The sequence below is a fragment of the Diceros bicornis genome, chromosome 5 (genome assembly GCF_020826845.1).
Source record: "Diceros bicornis minor isolate mBicDic1 chromosome 5, mDicBic1.mat.cur, whole genome shotgun sequence".
NCBI lineage: Eukaryota > Metazoa > Chordata > Mammalia > Perissodactyla > Rhinocerotidae > Diceros > Diceros bicornis.
In genome coordinates this window covers 77,534,395-77,558,755 of record NC_080744.1, presented here as the reverse complement: position 1 = coordinate 77,558,755, position 24,361 = coordinate 77,534,395, and the positions used below count along the sequence as shown (strand labels likewise).

The window sequence follows — 24,361 nt, the reverse complement described above, 5'->3', positions numbered from 1 at the left end:
CTGAGGACCGTGGGCAATCTGCCTTCTCCTCTATACCTTTGAGAGTCTTCTTATGTTTGCTTTATATATAACAGAGTTTTTGGTTGTTTTTAGTTGTATTTAGTGGTAGGAATAGGAAAAAGTATATTTACTCCATCTTTCTGGAATTCATGAATTTTTATTGCTCTTGCAATGAGCATTTAAAAATTCTATGATAAGTCAAAATTTATAGTATCAAAACAAAATGAGATAAGAATATATTTAAAATAGTAACTCCTATAGTTATGTGTCTGTTAAGGTCAGTATCACATCCTGCATATATTTTACTGAGAAAGGTCCAGTAAGTCTTAGTAAAACAGGTTGGATATGAGACAATATTTCAGAGAGCAGTTTAGTATTGAAATACTGAATCTGTCGGATCGTATTCATGACTATACAGGGGATGAGAAATATGAGAATCACAGAATAGATTTTAAATAATTCTTTAAATGATTGGGTAATGCTATAATTAAAATTCTGTGGGGTGCTTTTCTCTCATTTTATATTTTAATGTACTTTTCACATGATTACATTCTTTTGAAAATATTTTACTAATTATGTATTATTCCCTTTTAGGGATATGCCACAATTTATTATTAGGCAGTTAGCTTGTTTATAATATTATTGGCACTATAAATAACATAATCAGTATTTTTGGACTTCTATGAAGTGGAATTAGCCCAAAAAGTTAATATATTTTTTTTAAGTCTCTTGACTTAAAGGTATCTTAAAGGTTGCTTTGAAGAAAGTAGGTACCACTTTATACGTTGACTCACAGTGTTGGAAACTGCCAGTTTCACTATACTCTCATCAGCTCTGAATCTTATCATTTTAAAATACTTGCTTAACAGGTAACTTGGTTTCTTTACATACACACACCTTTGTATTAGTACAGATTTAAGGAAATGGTCCAGTTATGAAAGCCCATTGTTCTTTCACTTTCTTGGGATTGTTTCCTACCATCGGTGGTGGAAAATCCATGAGCCCAACCCAACAGGAGGAAGAGTCCAGAATGTGGAAATGTAGCAGTATTTGGCAGTTGTGCACATTCTTTATAAATTTGCTGTTAGAATTAATCCAGTGAAATGAGAGAAGACAAACATATTAAATGGCAATCTGTCACGTTTTCCCATTTGTATGTTTGGGGAAGCCTCATTTTACCCCTCCCCACCAAAGCAGCAATACATATTCATAACCTTTGTAGTAGTATTCCGTTTCTCTTCATTTATGAGTTTACTGGGCAAGATTTTCGTTCATGTTGGTGTGTTGTATTCACCATGCAAGAGCCAGATGAGAAGGTATGTTCTCCGTTGTATTAACATCCTTCCCTTGTGCCTTTCTGATAGAGCTAGCCACTGTCAGAGATTTTTGGAACAGATGAGAACAGGAGGATGACTTTAAACTCCTGGTGGAACAACTTAGGTGGGATGGGTGGGAAGCTCCTCCTGGGGAGGAAGTGAGTATTGTGGCATGTGGTTTGACATGTGAGATAGGAAGTGTCTTTGGAGTGTAAGATGAGGGTACAGGACAACTCACTCTGGCGGTTTGTGAAAATTCTTGAACTAGATTGTAAAATGTCAAGGGGGAATTTCCTTTCCTGGGAATCTCTCCTTATTTCATAACCTAATCTTCTGTAATAACCTGTCTATAGAATCCAAGTTAGGGAAAATGCATCCCTTTATTAAAATGAAAAGAAACTGATTGTTGTTCTAGATTATAATGAATATGAAAATAAGTGCCAATTTATTTTGATCTGCAAGTGAATGTATGATTGATCTACAAGATTCCTGGTATGTAGATCAATCACACATTCATTTGGGGTGAGGAGGTGGGGAGTTATGGGATAGAAATTCACCTGTAACTGTTGTGTGGATTTAAACTCAGGCATCCCCTACACTGAGCATTTTCTTCCTAGCCAGTTCAGGGTTAATAATGAAAAAGTTTCTCCTGACATATTAAGTGGCTCACATATAACAAAAGGTCATTTATGAAAGTAGAAATTACCTTGGAACTTTATGCAAACTATTTAATCACCTGAATTACAAAAAAGTTCCAAAGTCATTCTGTTCCTGATTTTGTGATAGGAACATTTTTCTTGGTAATTGGTATAGTGTGCTTTATGGCAGAAGAAGAAAAGAGGTCTGTGAATAGTATGAATTTGGTTTATTTAGCTGCTCTTTGTTCCCAGTAAAATAGGACATCTGAATATGTTCTGGATTAGATGGGAAATGGACTTTTGGGATGGGGAAGGGAGAGGTGTAGAATTTTCCTTTCTTAGTGTTAGGACTCTGCAGTGATTAGTTAGAATGAATTGCCAAGTTGTTTCTGGGCACGGGTAATTTATGAGCCTTCTATAAGTCTATAAAAGAAGGATCAGAACCTAACGATCTATAGGGGGCTCATTAATTATAGATTTTACAGAAAAACAAAAAGCATTCTGTAATTCCATTTGGGAACTGCAAGTTTAATCAGGTTCTTCAGGATTTCTTATAATCCTCATGATAATAGTGTGAACCAGGTATCTGTGATAGGGTGTCTGTCATCGTGCTTTCTCTTCATTGATGTACATCATTTGGGCAGTGTTCTTTAGCTCTCAGGTTTCCAAGGTGACCTCAGCCTGGTTTCACAAGGGTAGGACTTTAAAGCAGACTCCTGCCACTGTGTTCCTAGGTTTGGAGTTGGCACTGGGGGCTGCCTTGGTATCAACCTGCATGAGACATAAAAAACTCAGAACAGGGGTCGGCCTTGTGGCGCAAGCGGTTAAGTGCACACGCTACACTGCGGCGGCCCGGGGTTCACCGGTTCGGATCCCGGGCGCGCACCGATGCACCGCTTGCCAAGCCATGCTGTGGCGGCGTCCCATGTAAAGTGGAGGAAGATGGGCATGGATGTTAGCCCACGGCCGGTCTTCCTCAGCAAAAAGAAGAGGATTGGCAGATGTTAGCTCAGGGCCGATCTTCCTCACCAAAAAAAACCTCAGAACAGCCACGTTGGACCATAGGCGGAGCCCTTTTAGGTCAGATTTGGACCTGTAGAGGCTCCATGGAGGTTGAAGTGTTGGTATATACCGCTCAGTGCTCCTTTCCCTCAGATGTCTCTGTTGGAGAGAGCAGGTCCTTAGTAAAAGTGAATCACCAGGGATGGGCATTCAGTCCCAGAATTAGCTTGGAGAGAAAGACACTTAGGGTCAGATGCTATGGGAAACTCCTTAGGCTACCTGATTTCAGCACCGCTGACCCCGCTTGTGTGCCAGTATCAGGCACCGATTGCGCAGCCTGCACCTACACCCACACCTGCATTCAGCCATTGCCTGACCTCTGACTCCTCTGAAGGGGTCCAGGGATATTGGCTTGCCTTTATACAGGAGCTGCCACCATCTGGCCTCCCCCTTACTATATGCTTGATTGCTTAAACTGCCATGTTTTCCTTTTCTGTTGTGTTTTGTTGAAACATTTGTAAGAGGGAAGTGTTCCCATTTGTTCCTCATATCCTTCTTGGTTAAGGTGTGTGGGGGAACATGATGTTTGGAAATGACTGATAGTGATGCTCACCTTCTTTCCTGAGTTGCAGTTAGTGCTCAGACATCACCAAAATGAAATTCGTTTCTTTTTTTTTTCCTAATTCTTATAGTTTAGCAATATGTTCCTGTAAGTTAATCCCATTAGCCTTCTCTGTTTGAATGAGTTTAGGAGCATATGCAAACTTAGACATTTCTCTGCCTTTCAGATAATGTGTATAAATCTCAATGTTGATTCTGGAAGAAACTCCCATTTAGGCTCTTTACCCCCACTTGTTTTTCAAACATTAGAGTGAATGACATCTCTGCTGATTGACATATTTTCTCTAACTTTCATTATCTGTAAAAAAAAAAATTTGCACTATAGTCCATCACTTCTAAGATGTGCATATTTTTCACATTTTAACTATTTTTTTTGAAACAGATGTGCCTTACAGTTGAATGGCATCTTGGATTTGATGCAATATGAAACTGTAGAATAAATAGTTGGAAGATAAACAGTGAAATTGGTTTTTCCATAATCTCAGAATTCAAAAATAACCTGAAAAGAATTTGTCTTTGTCTTTGGAAGTATTTTCAGTGTTTTGACTACAATAAATCAAATGTTTGCATCCCTTTCTTTTCTTCTGAATTCCACTTATTCTTATTCCAGGAGTACACCAGATGGTGATAACTTCAATGAGAGGGTGTCAGTGATAAACTATTTTTTTATCTGAAAAATATCTTTATTTTAATTTTACTCTTGGATTACAGTTTAGCTGGGCATAAAATTCACAGTTGAATTCCATGATTACCCTCCATAATTTGAAAATCTAACTTCACTGATTTCCGGCTGTTACATGTTGTACTTTGCCATCTGCTTTCAGGCCAGGTGTCATTCCGTTGTAGATAAACTGTTTTTGACTCTGTGTGCTTTCAGGATATTCTTTTCCATATTCTACAGTTTTACTACAGTGTGATTTCTGTTTTCTTTTTTTAATAAACATTTTATTTTAGAACAGTTTTAGATTTAGAGAAAACTTGTGAAAATACTACACAGTTCCCATTTACCCCACACCCAGTTCCCCCTACTATTATCATTGTACATTTGAATGGTACAGTTTATTATAATTAATGAACTGATATTAATAGATTATTTTTGACTAAGGTCAATAATTTATTTGGATTTTCTTAGTTTTTTACCTAATGTCCTTTTTCTGTTCCAGGATCCCATCCAGGATACTACATTCCATTTAGTCATCATGTCTCCCTAGACTCCTGTTGGGTGTGACAGTTTTCAGGTTATTCCTTGTTTTTGATCATCTCAATGGTTTTGAAGAGTACTGGTCAGGTATTTTTGTCCCTCAATTGGGATTTGTTGGATGTTTTCTCATGGTTAGACTGGGCTAATGTGTTTTAGGGAGGAAGAATACAGAGTTAAAGTGCCGTTCTCATCATGTCATATCAAGGGCACATACTATAAATATGACTTATTCTTGTTGATACTGACCTTGATCAAACAGCTTAAGGTAGTGTTTTTCAGGTCTCTCCACTGTACAGTTACTTTTTCCCCCCTTTTCCATGCTGTAACCTTTCGAAGGAAGTTACTATGTGCAGCCCACGTTTAATAAGTGGGAAGTTAAGCTCCACCTCCTTAAAAAGTAGAGTATCTATCATAAATTATTTGGAGTTCCTCTGGATGAGAGATTTGTCTGTTCTCTCCCGTTTATTTATTTATTCAATCATTTATTTATGCCAGTGTGGACTCATAGATATTTATCTTATACTCTTTATAATTATAAATCCAATACTACTTTATTGATTTTGTTTCTCAAATTGTTCCAGTTTTGGCCTCTGGGTACTCATTCCGTTCACTCCTATGTCTTTTTGATGCACCACCTTCATTGTGGTTTTACTTTTATTTTTCGGATCGCTTTCTTATATTCTGGCACTACAAGATGCTCCAGGTTCATCTTGTACATTTTCTGCCCAACACTAAAATCAGCTGTTTCTCAAGATCCCTGGTTCTTTTTATTGGAGAATGGTTAGAAAACAAGATCTGGATGCTACATCTATTCATTGATACTAGGGCATCATCATTTCTATGCCCTCTAAACTGACAGAGTAAGGAGATATATGTGTATACTAACCCATGTATATACACATATCTATGAATATTTCCATATGTAACCATCAGTATATATGTTAAACTAAACATGAGTTCACCCTTAAGTCTCCAACCAATCCATTACCACATAGATCATTCTAACCTGCTCTCACTCCAACAGTGAGAAACCTGACTCCCACCATCCTCCATCCATTTACTTAATTGTTCAATTCCAGTATACATGTGTAGCGGTTTCAGAATTGTTAACCCATACATCTGTAGAGAAGAACTTCATCAACTAGAGTATGGTGCTTATGTACAGTTCCTTACAGACTTCCACCCTTTTTGAAGTTTCTCAGGTCAGCACCTTTTTCTCCCAACAATGCTGGTGAGGTGAGCACTTTTGTAATACATTGAGTTCCATTTGTCACATTTTGCATTTCATTCTGGATCCCCTGACTTCCTAAATGAGTTTCTTTTAAATTTTCATACATTAAGGTTTATTCTTTGTGCTGTAAACTTCTGTGGATTTTGACAAATGCTTGATGTCTTGTATTCACCATTACAATATCATACAGAATTTTTTCTGTGCCCTAAAAATCCCCTGTGCTCCTCCTGTTCATTCCTTCCCCGACAACTGACAACTACTGATCTGTTTACCAGCTCTGTAGTTTTGTCTTTTGTAGAATGTCTTATAATTGGAATCCTATGGTACATAGCCTTTCAGCCTGGCTTCTTTCACTTAGTAGTAGGTATTTCAGATTTATCTATATCTTTTATAGTTTGATAGCTTATATCATTTTATCACATAATAACAATCCATTGTATGGATCTTCCATAGTTAGTTTATCCATTTACCTACTGTAGGATGTCTTGGTTGATTCCAGGTTTTGGCAATTATGAATAAAAGAACTTATATTCTTCCCATACTAGAGCTACAAGGGAATCTTTCTTTGCATATTTACCATGAGAACTTGGTGGGGTTCCTGGATTTAAAAATCCATGAAAATAGGGGTGTCCACAAGACTGTGACCCCTGGAGGTTTCTTACTCTCACTCAAGTTCACACTCAGCAACCAGAGATTCATCGAAATTACTGTGTAAGCATTACTACAAGTTCATGGCTTCAGTGGCTTCTGCCCCAGATGAACAGATCTTGGCAGTGGCTCTCTGGATTTGCCTGTCTCTCCAGATTTTGGTGTGGCACTTTACCCTGCAATATCACTCTCTCATGAGTCCAACAAAAGTCATTGATTTTCAGTTTCTTCAGGTTTTTTTCTTTTTTCTTGCTGTAAGTATGGGAGTGATTAATTCTAATCTCTTTACACATAGGAGCTGAGAAAGTATTGAGCTTTGATTAGTTTTGAGTCATACTTATCTTTTTGAGGAACTTCTTTTACCTCCTTTATCGGAGGATTAATTAGTCAAATCTGGAAATTTCTGTCATTGTTTCTTTAAATTTTCTCCTTCTGAAACTTTTTTAGATTCATATTGAATCATTTGATTCTATCCTTCATGTCATTTAAGCATTCATATTTTCTATCTCTTTATCATTTTTTCTTATATTATAGACCATTTAGTCAGGTCTGCCTTCAGCTTACTAATTATCATTTTAGGTCTTTCTAATCTGCTATTTAACCCATCCATTGAGGTTTTATTACAATGACTGCATTTTTCATTCTGAAAAACTTTTTCTTTCATTTTGTTTTATCTCGTTTTCTCCCAGACTATCTTATTCTTTTATTGTGCTTTTGATATCTTTAATGTATTTAATCATTTTAAACGTATGTATGCAGTGTTATCCCTCTGATATTTCTCTTGTCTGAATTTTTGGGGGTTTATTCCTGCTTATTTCGTTTTCTGTCTCTCTCGTGGAAGATTTTTCACTTATGTATTTTATATTTTACATCAGGAGAATTTAATGATGGTTGTGGTTTCTGAGCAACAATGCTTTTCTTTATTTATTTTTTAATTTTTTGCTTAGCTTATTTGTTTTATTTATTTATTCTCTGCTTCTGTCTGGTTCTTCAAGTTTCACTGGCCTGGAACAGCTTTTATGTCACTTTCATGGCTTGTTGAGTTCCCAGGCACTGTGGAATATTTACATTTGAATTCTTCATCAGAAGAAAGAAGATCCATACTTTTTTAGGAATTACCAGTATACCCTTTTCCTCTACTGCCAGCCCAGACAGACTTCCTTTTGTTTCCTTCTGGCAGTGGGCTCTTCAACATCCCCATGTCACATGGGTGAATGTGGAATGGGAAGTTGTGTTCAGTTGCCTTCCACCTGTGGAATCAAAGCCTCCTCTCAAGCTCTCTGTGAATATACTTGGCCACAGCTCTTGCCACCCCCACAGCTCTGCCAGTGTCAGCTTATGCCCTTACAGTGTTCTTTTTAGTTTCCTCTTGGATTTCTTGTTTTTGAGAATTTCTCTTTCTTTCTTGTGAGTTGAGGTTTGCATTTAAAAAGACATTTGTTTGACTTGCTCCAGCATTTCTAGGTGTTTTGTAGCCGGACAGTGTTCAGATTATGGAGTCTGCTGTTCTTGCTAGAACCCAGAAGGAGGTCTCCTGTGTGTTATCCTGGAACACTTACCATTTCTCATGTGTTGTGGTCTCCATTTCAGCTCTGGTTGTGTCTTCCTTGTTTTACCTCCATTTCCAACCTCTTCTCTAATTGAAATAATCTCTTTGTGTTTTTCCTCTCCACAAACTTGTGATTATCTCATGCCTTGCCAGTAACTCAATTTTCAGCTAGGTCTGTTTTGTTCCTTTCTGTGTCTAATTTATTAGCCATGTAATAGTGTTGTTTTGCTTCTCAGTGTATTTACTTAGCTGTGCAGTCTCCCTTTCATTTCATTTGATTATTTCATAATCTTGTCTTTGTTTATTCATGTTTAATTTGATCCAAGGCTTTATTAAGTTATATAGAGTAAAGAATTCATGGGAAGCATGCCCTTCTTGTTTGGGCTTTTTTCCAGACTCTCCTTTGTATTTTAGTTGTGCCTATCTGCTTGCCTTCATTTCTTCCTTTCTTCCTTGCATTTGCTGTTTTAAAAATATTTATTTATTTATTCGCTCATTCATTCATTCATAGCTATACTATGTTCATGTAGCAATCATTCCAAAATTTTCATCTTGCCCATGCCTTATGAGTGTGTGTCTACTCATAATTTTTAATTTTCTTAGCTATAATGGTGGTAAATTATTTTTCATATCATTCTTTCCTTATATGTGGTCCTTATTTATTTTTTCTTAATTTATTAAACAAATTAATCTACATTACTTGTAGAAATATTACAAACTTCAAATAATAGCAAAAAGAAAATGTTACTACATTTAAATCTTGCTCCTATGTTCCTTTCATGTCTCATCTCCTTCCCTTCCCTTCGGCCTTTTGAACCCACCTTTGCACCAATTCCACAATGAGGGCTCTGTTGGGATCCCCTGATCTGTGGCTCATGTCTTTAGAGGACCTCAATTTTGAAGGAACATACTGAAACCAGTTTCCTGGCAGAATTCATTGGAAAAGTCTGGTGCTGAAGCTACATGTGTTTCTGTAACTCAGGCATGTGTGGGGGTCCGGCTGTGCATGCAGTTGTCTGCTTTTAGTCCAGCCAGGTAAAACTTCCATGCTGTATTTGTTGTAAACTATGAAGGAAATGCTTGAACACTGTTTTAGTTAGGATGATGGCTTAAGCATAAAGGGAAATTTATAGTTTCTGTCCAGGGAGAGCTCAGATAAATCTTGATTCATGGTTCACCCGGTGTGACTTTTTCCCCTTCTCTCTCCGCATCTCTCTCTCCTGCACACTACCATCCCCCCACCCAGACCTGACCAACACCACTCCCCCTGCTTACCAGCTCTGCTGACTCAAAGTGGGATCTCCTCTCTTTCAGTCCACTCTCATGATCCACTTCTCAGGCTTCATTCCTCCATATCTGGTCACTTGGGGGTTGATGGGGAGGCCCTTCCTCTTACAGAAGCGGAAAGAAGGTCTTTCAGTCCCAGTTAAAAGTACACTCTTGAACCCTTATACCCGCCCTGGGGAGGGTGGGACAGTGCTGGGAATGGGGTCCAACCAGCAGGAACCAAATGGCCACAAGGTGCGGAGGTCACTTCCCCTCTTGTACCTGCACACATAGGCAGCTGAAGCAGCTTGGGGATGGGTGTCATCCCCTCCGATGTGGCATTAGGCAGTAGGGGAGAGAAAATCAGTTGGCGTTGCCCAGATCAAGACCCTAAGCTCAGGAGACTCACCTGCCCCTGTTCGCCAGACATGCATACTTCCCAAAGGAGTCAGCCTGATGCGCCGGTTTTCCACCACTTGTTAGGATGTGTCCTACCTGGGATTATGTCAGTAAGGAATTACACAGTGACCTGTTGGGAGGAAAAAAATGTGTTATGCTCTGGCCTGATTTTTAAGTTCCTCAAGTATTCTAGAGATGTGCATGATTAACTTTGATAGTTAGAAAGAGAATAAAAGAGTTCAAGATCACTTTGGGGAGTTGTAGAAGCAGACGTTTTCCAAGGACTGTAGTCTCTGCCTCAGTGGAGTTCGTTGGAGCAGCATCTACAGTACTGGGCTCTTCAGGATGCTGTGTTTTAAAGAGCCACAGCAGAACACATTTCCTTTATTTGTCAGTATTTAGCAGTACTATTAGAGATAAGTATATATCTATACATGGCTCAGCTGTGATTGAGGAGTTCCTGAACCTTAGCAGGGAAATAGTGAAGTTCCTTGCCTATGCCAGTGGAAGGAGGCCAGCTTCCAAAGCTTGGAGGGAGTTGTGGAGCACACACTCCTTCTGAAGAGATCCACATCTGGACATTCATACATCACAGAATAACCGTTAACCCATTAAGAAAAATAAATGATGACGTCTAGACATTTGCCTTCTAAGCCTGGATTTCAGTGAGAATTAAACCAAGGCAATTATGTGCCACCTCAAAAAGGAGGCAGTCGGAGGTAGAGAGAGAAGTGGTCGCTTTGGGCCAACTCTCTAAGCCTTTTCCAGTACCTTTGTATTGGAGGAACTTTTCTCTGATAGTTAAAAGGTGGAGAACTTTACTATGTTTTAGGCACTTTCTATTGTACTACCTATTTAATCTTTGCAACACTCTGGAGAAATGGCAGTTGCTCTATTTTTATAAATAAGGAAACAGTCTCAGAAAATCTCCCTGACCAGCCCAAGTCCAGACAGTAGCAGAGCCCAGGTCTTCCTGTGATGTCTAAACTTTTCACATTGTATCCCCAAGACACAGACCTTGAGCAACCCCCAAATGAGAACAGAGAGGAAGCAGGGCTCTGACCAGGGTCCGAGGTACAAGAACCAGGATGTCTTAGGAATGCCAAGCCCTACACCAGCGGCTCTCAAACTTGAAAGCTCAGGACCCTTTACTCTCGTAAAAGTTATTGAAGATCCCCTTCAATTTTTTTTATGTGGGTTATATCTATCAATATTCACTGTGTTAGAAATGAAAACTAAGAAAACATTTTAAAGTCTATTAATTCATTTAAAATTATAATAAACCTATGCCATGTTAACATAACTAATATTTTATGAAAAATAACTATATTTTTCCAAGAACAACAAATTTAGTGAGAAGGGTGGCATTGTTTCTTATTTTTGCAAATCTCCTAGTGCACAGCTGAATAGAAGTCAGCTGGATTCTCTTATCTGTTCTGCATTCAATCTGCTGCTGATGTCATATGTCATGTGGCCTCTGCAAAGCTCTACCGAATGCTGGGGAGGAAGTGAAGGTGAAACAGGCTGATAACTTCTAATGAATGAAAAGAGTTTTGGCCTCACTGATCCTCGGGAAGTATCTTGGAAACCTCAGGGTTCCCAGGCCTTCTATGCCATACAGATACCAAAGGGAACCATTTTCCGTTATCATCACCAAAGTGCTCACTGTTATGTCACTGGGCAGAGTCACCTGGTGGCTCAAACACAGGTAGTGAGCTAAGTAGATAAGGGATTGGAAATCAGCTTCTACCCTGAGCTGTATGACCGAGAGCCATGAGCTTGTTTTGTTTCACAATTGATATCTTTATGCACTCCCCCCGTTGATTATAAAGGTGATATATGCTCGCTATAAAGCATTCAAACAGAACAGAGACATATAAAGTTAAATTTGGGAGCTGTCCTATAATGCCCATTATTAAATGAGAATAATAACAGTACTGACTTTGCTGGGTTGTTGTCACGAGACTGCAATGAGTTAAAAAAAATGTGTGTGTGTATGACATTTAGAAGAATGTAAACTATTTTACGTTTCACTATATTATTTTGAGATATCGCTTACTGACATCCTCTGTGGTGAAAATCATGTGCTTGTTCATCTTTTGCCCATTTTTCTGTTGGATTATCTACCTTTTTCTTATTGATTTGTAGGAGTTTATTTCTTATTCTGGATATGAGTCTTTTGTCAGACCTAATATTCCCCTGACTCAGGGAAAATCACAGTCTCTCAGTTTATTATTCTGTAAAATTAGGACAAAAATATGGTTTGAGTAAAGATTAAATTAGATTAAACAATCTTTTTTATAAACTATAGAGTGCTACACAAATGTGAATTTATATTATCTAGCAATTTTCTCTGTAAACAAGAATTTACATAGAATTTAACAAATCTATTGTTATCTATTTTTTCTTAGCATCTACATAAAAGCAAAGAGAAAGTATTGGGAGCTCGGTAAAGTAATGTTGAAGAATATCACCCTATAACTTCCGGAAGAATAGTTGCTTTAGAAATGCAAGATAGCACATTACACATCATCAGAATAGTTGTAATGTAAAGCAGATATATGATTATTCCAGGAGATTGACTTTAAAAAGCATGCTGCCTAAATCAAAGTTTACTTTTTTTAAAAACTGCTGTATTGAGGTATAATTGACCTTCAAAAAGCTGTGCATGTTTAGCATATGCAATTTGATGAGTTTGGAAATAAGCATACACCAGTGAAGCCCTCACCACAATCTATGCCATAAACATAGCCATCACCTACAAGAGTTTCCTCCTGCCCTCTTCATTTATTATTATTATTATTATTATTATTATTATTTCTGTGGTAAGAACACTCCCAACCTTAAAAATAAAACAGCCGGTTATTTTACCAGCAAAACAAGTTTATTCGGGAATAGCCAAAGAATTGCAATCTGGGATGTGCATGGTGTGGTGGACCGTAGGCAAATCCAACAAATAAGGGAGAGGAGCCTTATTTTATAGAGAAAAAGGAAGAAATTGGGAGGAGTTGTTTTAAACAAAATGTCCATTGAGAAAAGCAAGAGTTCAGGGTGGTGATGTCTTGTCGTTGGCTGAGTTGCTGGGGTAGTTGATTTTTGTTTGGGATACAATGTACATTTCTTCCTGTAGTTGATGATTATTTGCTGTTGACTGCTTTCTGTTGGGGTCTGTAATTGACTGTCTTCCTGTAGTTGACCTTGAGTGGTACTGCCTGGGAGCTCCCCCTTCTGGCCTCCTGACTCCATGTTCGTTCGTTCGTTCATTCGTTCGTTCGTTCGTTCCTTCCTTCCTTCCTTCCTTCCTCCCTTCCTCCCTTCCTCCCTCCCTCCCTTCCTTTTTTGCTGAGGAAGATTTGCCCTGAGCTAACATCCATTGCCAATCTTCCTCTTTTTGTATGTGAGCCGCCACCATAGCATGGCTACCGACAGACGAGTGGTGTAGGTCCATGCCTGGGAACCAAACCTGGGCCACTGAAGCAGAGGGCGCCAAACTTAAACACTAGGCCCCTGGGGCTGGCTGCTGACTCCGTTTTAGATGAGGTTTTCCTTTATTAATTTTCACAACACTTAACGTAAGATCTACCCTCTTAGAAATTTTTAAATATACAATACAGCATTGTTAATTATAGGCTCTATGCTCACAGGAGATCTCTAGGACTTGTTCATCTTGCAGAACTGAAACTTCGTACCTTTGGACTAATACCTCCCATTTCCCTCTCCCCCAACCCCTGGAAGCCACTCTTCTACTCTGTGCTTTTGAGTTTGATTATTTTAGATTCCTCATACAAGTGGAATCATGCAGTATATGTCTTTCTGTGTCTGGCTTATTTCACTTAGCACGTTCCTCCATGCTGTTGCAAAGGTAGGATTCCCTTCTTTTTTTAAAGCTGAGTAATATTCTGAAGTGCTCAGGTTAAAAAACAAACAAGAGGCATAAAACCTGTTGGTTTGGGGTGTGCTTTGCCACACAGGCCTTCTGTGATTCCATGGCAGCTGTGGGTCCTGTCTCCTCCTGTCTGGTCCCGGGGGCAGGAAGAAGAGCGGGTCTTGGGGGGAGAGCCGTGTGTGTGTGTGTGAGCAGCTATCCAGGGACAGCCACTGGCACTGAGTCACGCTTCACAGCTTGTGTGACGCTGCCCTTGTCCCTCCCACTCTAGGAGATGGTTGGGGCAGCTGGTATCTCCCCATTTCCCAGAAGAGAAAATTGAAACCCACAGAAACCAAGTGCCTGATGGTTGGGGAGCTGAGATTGGAGACCACAGGGTCTTCTACTGGCATGGAGTCTGCTCCTCCATGCTGTCCTGCCAGATTGGGCCAGGGCAGTAATGGCCAGGCGGTGCCCTGAGGGTGTGGAATCACTGAAACCCATCCTGTGCTGCTTGCTGTTCTTCAGGGAATGTGCCTAGTTATTTATTCAGAGACCCTTGGAACAAGGTTTGGGGCTAGAGTTTGGGAATATCATTTCCCCTCCCCTCAAGAATCCCAATGTTTGACCAGTGTGCCATCCAGCTTGTGATGGAAGAGACTGTAGAATCCAGCTTCATCAGCTGACTCATGATTTCACACAAGTTCAAGTGCAGCACAGGAGACTAGTGGCTTTGGTGTCAGTGGTGGGTGTTTAGGTGAGAGAGAAGGAAGTTTCCCTCCTGGGGTGAAGAAATGGATTTTGTCCCTTTGAAGATTCTGGTCAATGGGAATGGAGCCCCTGCATGCACTGCCAGGAACATCCTTCTGCCCAAGGCCAGAGGGACATCTGGGAACTGCAGATCCATCTGCTGACTTTCTAAACCAAAGGCCTTGATCACCATCTCCAGTTCTCCATCTCACTTCAGGGTGCACAGTGATGTGCAAACTCTGAGGCACGGCGGCAGTTAAATGCAGAGCTGAAGTTGTCCTGTGCCTCGGCCCTCTTGCCAAAGACTTGCTCAGGAAGCAGGGCACTGTGGAGGGGTGGCAGGAAGGAAGGCAGAAGGCCAGGGTGGGAGGACATGAACACCAGGGTAGGGGAGGAGACCTGGCCGCTGCAGACTGTGCAGGCCCTGGGTCACCTGGGCCACACCTTCAGAGAGCTAACGGGGGTGGGGTGGGAAGGGGTGTCAGTGTCCTCTCCAGGCAGGTGGCTGTCCTCTGTGTTTACCACTCCAGGAACTGGTTGCCAGGTCCTTGATGAAATAGGCTGCACTGTTGTTGGACAGGAAGGTTCTTCCTCATGTTGAACTGAGGTCTGCCTCCCTAGTGCCTCTCCTTGCTGCTCCCGGTTCTGCTGTTGGAAGCCATAGGTCTGCCTGAGTTGCTTGGAACCCCTAGTGAGTCAGGAGGCAGCCCTAGCCCAGTGCTGCCTGCCTAGCCCTGAGCTTCAGCAGGAAAAGGGAGGAGGGTGTGGGGCAGGGTGGGACCCAGAAAGCGAGAAGTAGCAGGGAGTGTACTCGGTGAGCATGAGGGGCATGTCTTTTGGTATTACAGGATCACAGGGTGTGAAGGTGAAGGCTTGTCCTCAGGAGTCTACCCCTTGTCACTGGGGGTAAAGTCTGTCTCCCTGTCATCCTCTCTGAAGGTGCTGTTCCTTTCCTCTGTGACCTTGTCACCATTTGTAATTATAGGTGTGCCATTGTTGAATTGTGTAATCCCGCCCCCCACCCCCATCTGCACATTTTATATCCATGAGCTCAGGAACAATGTCTGCTCAGTTCCCACTGTACATGTCAGGTGGCATGATGCCTGAAACAGGAAATGCTCCATAAATATTTCTTGAATGAATGAATGAATGGATGAATGAACACTTGGCTAAACTGTGGCTTGTAGAAAGGACTTGTATGCGGCACTAAGGACTTTAGACTTGATTCTTTGAGCAGTGGCACTGGAGAAGGGCCCAGAGCCCCATCTGGAGCTGAGTGCAGATCAGACTATGTGTGGGGGGGTGCTGTCTTTGCCAGCTCGGGCTGCTGTAACAAAAATACCACAGACTGGGGTGCTTAAACATCACATGTTTATTTCTCACAGTTCTGGAGGCTGGGAAATCCAAGATCAAGGCACCAGCAGATTTGGTGCCTGGTTCATAGAAGCTGTTTTCTCGCTGGGTTCTCACATGACAGAAGGGGTAGGGGAACTCTTTGGATACCTTTTATATGTCACTAATCTCAGTCGTGAGAGCTCCACCCTCATGACCTAATCATCTTCCGAAGGCCCCTCCTAATACCATCACACTGGGGGTTAGGTTTCAACACATGAATTTTGGGAGGACAGAAACATTCAGTCTGGGGCGGGGGCACACTGCACACTGGTGTGGGAAGGAGGTGAAACACCTTGTCACAGTGCAGACTGAGAGCCGTGAGACTCAGCCAGTGGGTGGCCCTGGGATGGGAAGGTGAGGAAGGAGACCCACTCATCTGTAAGGTAAATCCTGTCCAGGTGAGGAAACTGAAGGTTAGAAGAGTGAGGTGACTTTGTGAAGGAGCCATTCAAATTTGAATCCTTCTCACTCAGGAGCCTCCTTTTCCTTGTTTCCAAACTGCCTAAGTGTGGGATCCAGCAGGACGCCAAGTCTGCACTGAAACTGGAGCTTAGGATAGTGTATCAACTGTGGCTTTGGAAAGGGGAATGCAGACAGCAGCCTCTTTGCTGGTTCTGCAGGCTTTTCCTCCCTAGTCTCCGTGGAGGGCTCCCCGACCTGGCATCGCTGCGCTCTCAGGCAGTGGCTGGTGGCTGCTCGGTGTTGATTACAGTTTGAAACGCTGTACTTCAGTCCCGTGCTGCTGCACACCACAGAAATTCCGTTTCACTCTAATGAGGTTTCAGTTAGAATGTTGGAAAGAAGAAAGCCTTTTAATTAGATTGGTAATAATTGAGCTCCCAAACCACAGTAGCCTTTCTCTCGGAAGATGAAGACACAGATTCAATTAAAAGAAGAAAAGCCATCTAAATGGAACACTGGCTAATTTTAAGTCCATTAAAAGCAACAACTTCTTAATAAGTTGAAGCAGCAGATATATGTCCTAAAAGAGTTTATCAGTGCTTTCAAATAGTATTGGAGATTGAACTTGAACTAGAGTACTCATGCAATTCAAATGTATGGCTCTGTTGGGACCGTTTGCTCAGTACACAGTATGGAGAAGTGTTAACTCCACAACTTTTTTTTTTTTTTTTGTGAGGAAGATCAGCCCTGAGCTAACATCCATGCCAACCCTCCTCTTTTTGCTGAGGAAGACCGGCTCTGAGCTAACATCTATTGCCGATCCTCCTCCGTTTTTTCCCCAAAGCCCCAGTAGATAGTTGTATGTCATAGTTGCACATCCTTCTAGTTGCTGTATGTGGGATGCTGCCTCAGCATTGCTGGACAAGCGGTGCATCGGTGCGCACCCGGGATCCGAACCCAGGCTGCCAGCAGCGGAATGTGTGCACTTAACTGCTGCGCCACGGGGGCCGGCCCCTCTCCACAACTTTTTCCACCAAAACCCTGGCATGTTTTATTTTGCAAAATGGGGGATGTATTTTTCCTGTAACCAAATTGGCAGCTTCTTCTGGACACAGCCCCCAACCTTGGACCCTTGGGACTTCGTCCTCTGTCCCTCCCCAGTCAGCTCTATCTTCTCTGTGGGATTCACAGTCCCCCTCCTCCACAATTTCACCTCTTTAAGGTGCCCAGGATGTGAGCAGGTGGGGCAGGGTCATTGATGCATCAAAGAATCTCTGCCAACTTCTTACATGTTCAACACATTTTTATTTTAATGAGAAGTAGCATCCATTTCTCATTTGCATCCCTGCCCTCTGTCCACGCCCCAGCAGATGTCATGTTATTCCTGCCATTCTGTCTGTTTTTGTGAATGCCATCAGTGAACTAGGCCAGGTAGTTCCTCTTGCAGGAGCTTACGGTCTTGGCTTCTGGGCATGTGTGCATGGGAACATTAATAAATACTTTCTCCTGGAGAGGGTGGCAACTGCTAATTTACAGAATCCTTTAGGTTGAAATTGGGTGCCAAGTACTGAATAACAGTGTTCTCAGTATAACTCTTGCAGGAAACGTGCTCATTTTTCTCCATGTGCACTAGCTTTTGCTAGGCCATGTTGGGTTTCGCCAGCTATGATAAAAAGCTGGTTGCATCCCAGTTGGAAAAGCTGATGTTGACTAGAATCTTCTTTAGGTGCCTTGTGCTGGGGCAAAGCCACAGTTGATGCACTATCCCAAGCTCGTTTTTAAGTGCAGACTTGGCGCCCTGCTGGATCCCACACTTAGGCAGTTTGGAAATGTGGAAAAAGGGGCTTTTGAGTGAGAAGGATCCAAGTTTGAATGGCTCCTTCATAAAGTCGCCTCACCCTTCTGACCTTCAGTTTCCTCACCTGGACAGGATTTACCTTACAGGTGAGTATCAAGAACCTGGCATGCTGCCTGGTATGTAGAGGATGAGAGAAGAGGCAGGCAGACCCTCAGGGACCGGGGAGAACATGGCCACACAGCATCATCAGCACATGGCTGACCCTTTCCCAGGGAGGGAAGCATAAAATACTTCTAGTTGTTTAAAACGATATATGTTCTGGTAATAAATTTGACTTAAAAAATTGGAATTTGCATCCAATTTTATATATTTTCTTAAGTTATAAAAAATGTACTAATAAGAAAAATAAGCTGAAACATTGGCAGGTGTCATATCTGGAGGTTAGCTTTCAGAGTTTTAATTTCCCTTTTTATGCTTTTCCGTCTTTTGTAAGTGCTCTGTAATAAATGTGAATAAATAGAAAAGCTTCACTCTGGGGAAATGCTGCTTGAGTGCATTTGGAAGTGCTTGGTGCATCTGATTTCCACACACTCCGGCAGTCCCAGCACTGAGATTCCTGCAGGAATAATTGTATCATTCCTTCTTTTGTAAACCGTGTAAACCATAGTTATGTTTTTTTTTTTTTTTCCTTTAAAGGATGAGAAGAACCAAGTTTTAACAACCAACATTTGGCTGCAAATGGTAAGTTGAGACAGTGGCGGTCCTCGCCCACGGCTCTTCTTGCTCTTGCTTCCGAGTTGCTTGTGTTGGAATCGCAGAGAAAGCACAGGTCCCTTGAGAAAAGCCGCGACCCTGACTCCACATAGGTCAACAGTGAAGTAGAACATCCTGCCTTTGGATGTGTCGCTCTGCATTCTGCAAGACCCAGCGCATGCTTGTATTTCACTACAGGGTGATTTGGGGAAATTTCAGAAGCACTTCTTGCAAGACAAGTTTTAAGATGCAGATCTGGGGCTGGCCCCGTGGCTTAGCGGTTAAGTGCGCCCGCTCCGCTGCTGGCGGCCCGGGTTCGGATCCCAGGCGCGCACCGACGCACCGCTTTTCCGGCCATGCTGAGGCCGCATCCCACGTACAGCAACTAGAAGGATGTGCAACTATTACCTACTGGGGCTTTGGGAGAAAATAAATAAATAAATAAAAATTATAATAAAAAAAAAAAAAGATGCGGATCTGCATTTAGATATCCACAGCCTGCACCGTAGCCGGTCCCCAGGGCTCAGGAGTGCCTGCCTTGCTCTCCACACCCTCCAGAGTGGCATATTTGCATCCACAGAGCATTGCCTAAGCCAGAGAGGTCTTCACTCTTCCTGTTCTGGTGACCTCTGTGAGAATTTTGAAATGTTGTGTTCTTCCGTTCATGGAATTTTAGCTTGATATCCTAAAATTCTAATCTACATTTAGTTAACTGCAAATGATGTCGCTTCCCTCAAATTGTAAATATTGACATTTAAAAATAAAACTCTTACTTTCTATTTTAAGTGGGATCTAATACCACATGATTTGATGCCCATATCATTCATTTAAAAAATATACGAACAAGCCCTTCTTTACCTGCCGGATATTTTACATAGTCCCTTTCTCTCTTTGTGCTTGCACTTCTATTCCACTTTCCACACAGAACTTTATCCTAATATGATATAATTTTATGTTTGAAAGTCTTTTATTAATCATTCTGTCTTGGTTCTCTCAAATGTAAATATTTACATAAAAATTATTCCTTCAGAAAATAAGAGTTAAATTTTTTTCCTCTGGATTGATTTAGGATTACCATGATTATTGGTCTATAATTCATCAAGGTGACACTAATTATAAATTTTAATACATAATTATTAAACATAAAAAGTTGGAAATTAATCTCTCTACCAAAGATGGGGTTTTGTTTTAAATTCATTTATGTATTCATAGATGACTTGTTTATTACTAGAATCGAGATGTTGATACAGATTTTACCATGAATTCTATAACTTTTAAAAGTAGATGTAGTAACAGGTGTAGCTCATAATGAAAGGCATTTTGTCACAGCAGTGCAATTCAATTCCTTGAACTTCCTCCAGATTGCATGCCAAAAATAATATAGTTTTCTTCAAAGTATCAGATGACAACTTGATTAGTTTCTCCTTCAATTTTTCTGAAAGCAAAGAATTAAAAGAATTAAAGCCCACCTGATCTTTGAAAGTATTTGTCACCCAATTTTTAACACAATTCATATAGACACTGGTATTTTGAATTGACTCTTTATTTGCTTCTTGGGTCAATGTCTCAAGATAAAAGTTGAGATAAAGGAAATGGTTTTTCTTTGTAAATTGGGATTGGGAGAAGTGAACTCGGAGGCAAAGGATACTCCCAGATGGTTCTTAGACAGGTGAGTTTTAGTGGGAATACAAGGGGAAGTTGAGGAAGAGAAAACAGACTCACTTACAGCTATCTGCTGCATGTCCCGGGGTGCGCTTAGCTATGTGTGAGACCCCTTGTAGAACCTACCCATAATGAACAAAATAGAAAGCTTTCAGAGTTTTCCCCACAGGATTTAAAGCAACACTCTTCAGTGAGCGAGTCCCAGCCTCACACGTGCCCACCTACCCTAGCTCCCTTCCTTTTGCCGTGGGTGCAGAATCTGTGCTCCCCTCGAAGGCCAGCCCTTCCTCCAGTGGACGAGATCCCACCTCCTGGGAGCTGCAGAGAGCCTTGCTTCCACAGTGGTCCCTATGCCTCTGGCGTCATCATAGTGCCCGTGGTCAATCTCAGTAGCATGCAGACATGCTGCAGTACATCCCCATCAACCTCCCCAGCAACTCCCTGGTTTCCTCCTCACCTTTACAGCAGGATTCCTCCAGGCAGTGTGTCCCCACTGTCCTCATCCTCTCCTCTTCATTTTCAGCTAGATTCACCCCTGTCTGGCTTTGGGCAAGCAAACCACTAATCCCAGGTTGTTAAGTGCTATGAGTAATGTTTTTTCCCAATTTTTTTGATGAAAAATGTTAAAGATCCTGCAAAATAGGGGGACGGTGGGGTGGTGCAAGCAGTTAAGTGCGTGCGTTCTGCTGCGGCGGCCCGGGTTTCGCCGGTTTGGATCCCGGGTGCGCACCGCTTGTCAAGCCATGCTGTGGCAGCGTCCCATATAAAGTACAGGAAGATGGGCATGGATGTTAGCCCAGGGCCAGTCTTCCTTAGCAAAAAAAGAAAAAAAAAGGGAGGATTGGCAGATGTTAGCTCAGGGCCGATCTTCCTCACAAAAAAAAAAAGATACTGCAAAGTTGAATTTACAGTAAACATCCATCTATCCACCTCCTAAATTCTGTGATTAGCATTTTACTCTACTTGCTTTATCCTATATCTGGCCATCTATCCATCTGTCTATTGATCTAGCTTATTTTTTAATGCAGTTCAAAGTAGAAGAGTGGACATCAGTGCATCTCCACCTCCATATTTCATGCAGATCTTTGAGTTCATATAATTTTTTTCCTTCCTCTCAAGGTAAAATTCACATACAATGCAATGCACAGATCTTACTAAGTGTATCAGTCAGTGAATTGCCAGGAACGACCCCCCTCAGGAAGCAGAACTGCCCCATCTCCCCGGTGATGCCTAGTGTCCCTTACCTGCCAATTCCCACCCTACCCTAACCCCTCCCCGATGGGTAGGAATACCATTGTTCTGGTTTTTCCAGGGATTAATTTTTCCCCTTTATCTTGACCTCTCAGGGGCGTTTGATGGAGCTGATTCTTCCTTGAAATCCTTCTTCACTCAGTGTCTGGATACCTCTCCTCTGTTAGGCTTTCCTCCCAACTCACTGATGGTTCCTGAATCCCTTCTGCTGTCTCTTCATCTCTTTCCAGCCATTCATCATTCCAGGACCATTCTCCTGGCTTAAAGCACCTTTGATGAGCTAAGAGCACCAACCTGACTGCCTCCCTGGTGACTCCAAGCAGGTGCCCAATAGGCTCTTAAACCCAGTATGTTCCAAACCATCCCCTGTGCTCCCTTTTACAGTCACCTCTTCCACAGCCTTCTCCATCTGGATAATTAGTGACTCCATGTATTGATTTGCTCACACCAAAAGCCTCAGAGTCACCCATAACTCTTGTCTTTCACACACACATCTGGTCTGGCAGCAAATTCTGGCAGCTTGACCTTCAAAATAGATCCAGGGTCTAACCGTTGGGCATCAACCCCATTGCTTCCACCCTGGCCTAAGCCAGCATCCTCTCTCACCTCCATTATTACAGAGCTTCCTAGCCAGGCTTCCTGTGTCAGCCCTTACCTCCCCTGGTGGTGCCTCTTCACAACATAGTAGTCAGCGTGATCCTAGTAAGAGAAGATGAAGGTTCAGCCTTGAGCCTCCCTGGCTCAGTTCCCTCCTGGGGCTCCTGTCGCATTCAGCGGCATATCAGCTGAAGTCCTTGAAGTGGGTTTGGCTCCCTGCCTGGCCCCCGATTCCTCTCCATCACTGCCCTCCTTCATTTCCTGCACACATCACCCACGCACACACCTACCTCAGGGCCTTTGTGCTTGCTCCACCTGTCTGCAAAGTTCTTTCTTCAAGAACCACTTGATTTTCTCCCTCACTTCTTAACAGTCTCTTCCTAGAGATTACCTTTTTAGTGAGTTCTTCCCTGAGTTCCCATGTACTGTCCCAAACCCTCTCCTCTTCCCCCAGCCCACTCTATTCTCTTTACCTTGTGTCTCAGCCAGCTCGGACTGCTGTAACAAAATACCATCAACTGAGAGGCTTGTCAACAACGGACATTTATTCCTCACAGTCTGGGTGCTAGAAATCCAAGGTTGTGGTTGCCAGCAAGGTTGGATTCTGTTGAGGGCCCTCTTCCAAGTTGCAGACAGGCATCTTTTTGTTGTGTCCTCACATGATAGAAAGAGAGTGAGCTAGCTCTCTGGGCTCTTTTTAGAAGGGCTCTAATCCCCTTCATGAGGGCTACACCCTCCCAAAAGCCCCACCTCCACTAACCATCACCTTGGGGTTAGGGTTTCAACATAGGAATTTTGGGGGGACACAAACATGTCATCCATAACACCCTGCTTCATTTTGTTTCCAAAGCACTTGTCACCATGTGACATCCTTTGTATCCTGTATTTGTTGATGGGCTCGGGGTCTCCCTCCCCCACTAGAATGTGTGCACCAGGAGGGCAGGGCTGTTTGGATCTTACCCCTAGCTCCTAGCCCACTGCAGGCACTGGATAACTTCTGTGGAATGAATGAATGAAACAAAAAACTCAAGGTGAACCCAGTGGGGGCTAAGATATTGTGATACAAAATAAAGCCAACTCCCAAATAACTTTTGAACACTGTGGTAAAAGGTAAATTTCTGGGAATTCGAGGGATGATGCAAGTGCCTCCTTTTTCACATAAAACCTTTTGTTTCCCTTGCCCTTTAAGGTACAGAGCAGCTGTTGACATTTTTCTTATAGAGAGAGACACGCCTAATATGCTCATTACATACTAGGTCATGGATAGGTCTGTCTCCCTGGTGCCTGTATTTCTTTGCCCTCAGTAAGCAGTAATCTTCAGCAATGTATATGATTTGGCAACTGTTTTTTAAAGAGTATTGGTTTCCAGGAAAAATGTACATGGATTTTGCATTACTGCATTGAGTTCAAGTGCTCCATAAATAAACACCCTTGCTTTGGGGGATGGCACCAGAGAGCTCTAAATTTCTTTCAAGCATGACTTATTTCTAATTAAGACTTTTACTTGCAGAAGCATCTGCAGCTTCATTTGTTTTAAAACTCACCTTTTTATCTCAATTACTGATTTAACTAATCTTTTCAAGCACCTACTACATGGAAGGCATTGAGCTGGGCCATGTGAGGGGGACCCAGAAATGGATGAGACCCAGTTTCTTCTTTCAAGCCATTAACAATCAGGTTGTGAAATTTACACTCAAAAAAAAAAAAAATCAAGATCAAGTAACTCTCTGGAGACATGGCAGGAGGCTTGTCGTGTGGACAGTAGAGTCCGCAGGTGGGAGAAATCTCTGCTTTACAGAAATGGAAGGGAGAGAAGGAAAGACAGACTCTTCTAAATGTGAAGATCTGGAAGCATTAGTGTTTCTAGATGTGGCATCGTTAATTAATACTTGTGTCAGGCACCCACCATATGGGAAATATGCAGGTGCCTTTGTTGCATGTGACCTTATAAAGCTGAGTGACACATTTATCTAGAAAGTGGCACCTGTCGCTCATGTAGCAGCTGTAACACTGGCTC

General features: G+C 41.9%; 1 protein-coding gene across 1 annotated transcript in view; it reads left to right on the top strand.

Moving 5' to 3' along the window:
* Nucleotides 1-24,361, top strand: part of LOC131406370 (neuronal acetylcholine receptor subunit alpha-7-like) — a 108,828-nt gene that overhangs the window by 33,571 nt on the left and 50,896 nt on the right. The window contains 1 exon segment of the mRNA XM_058542266.1: nt 18,778-18,822. Coding sequence (XP_058398249.1) covers nt 18,778-18,822 — 45 coding nt within the window.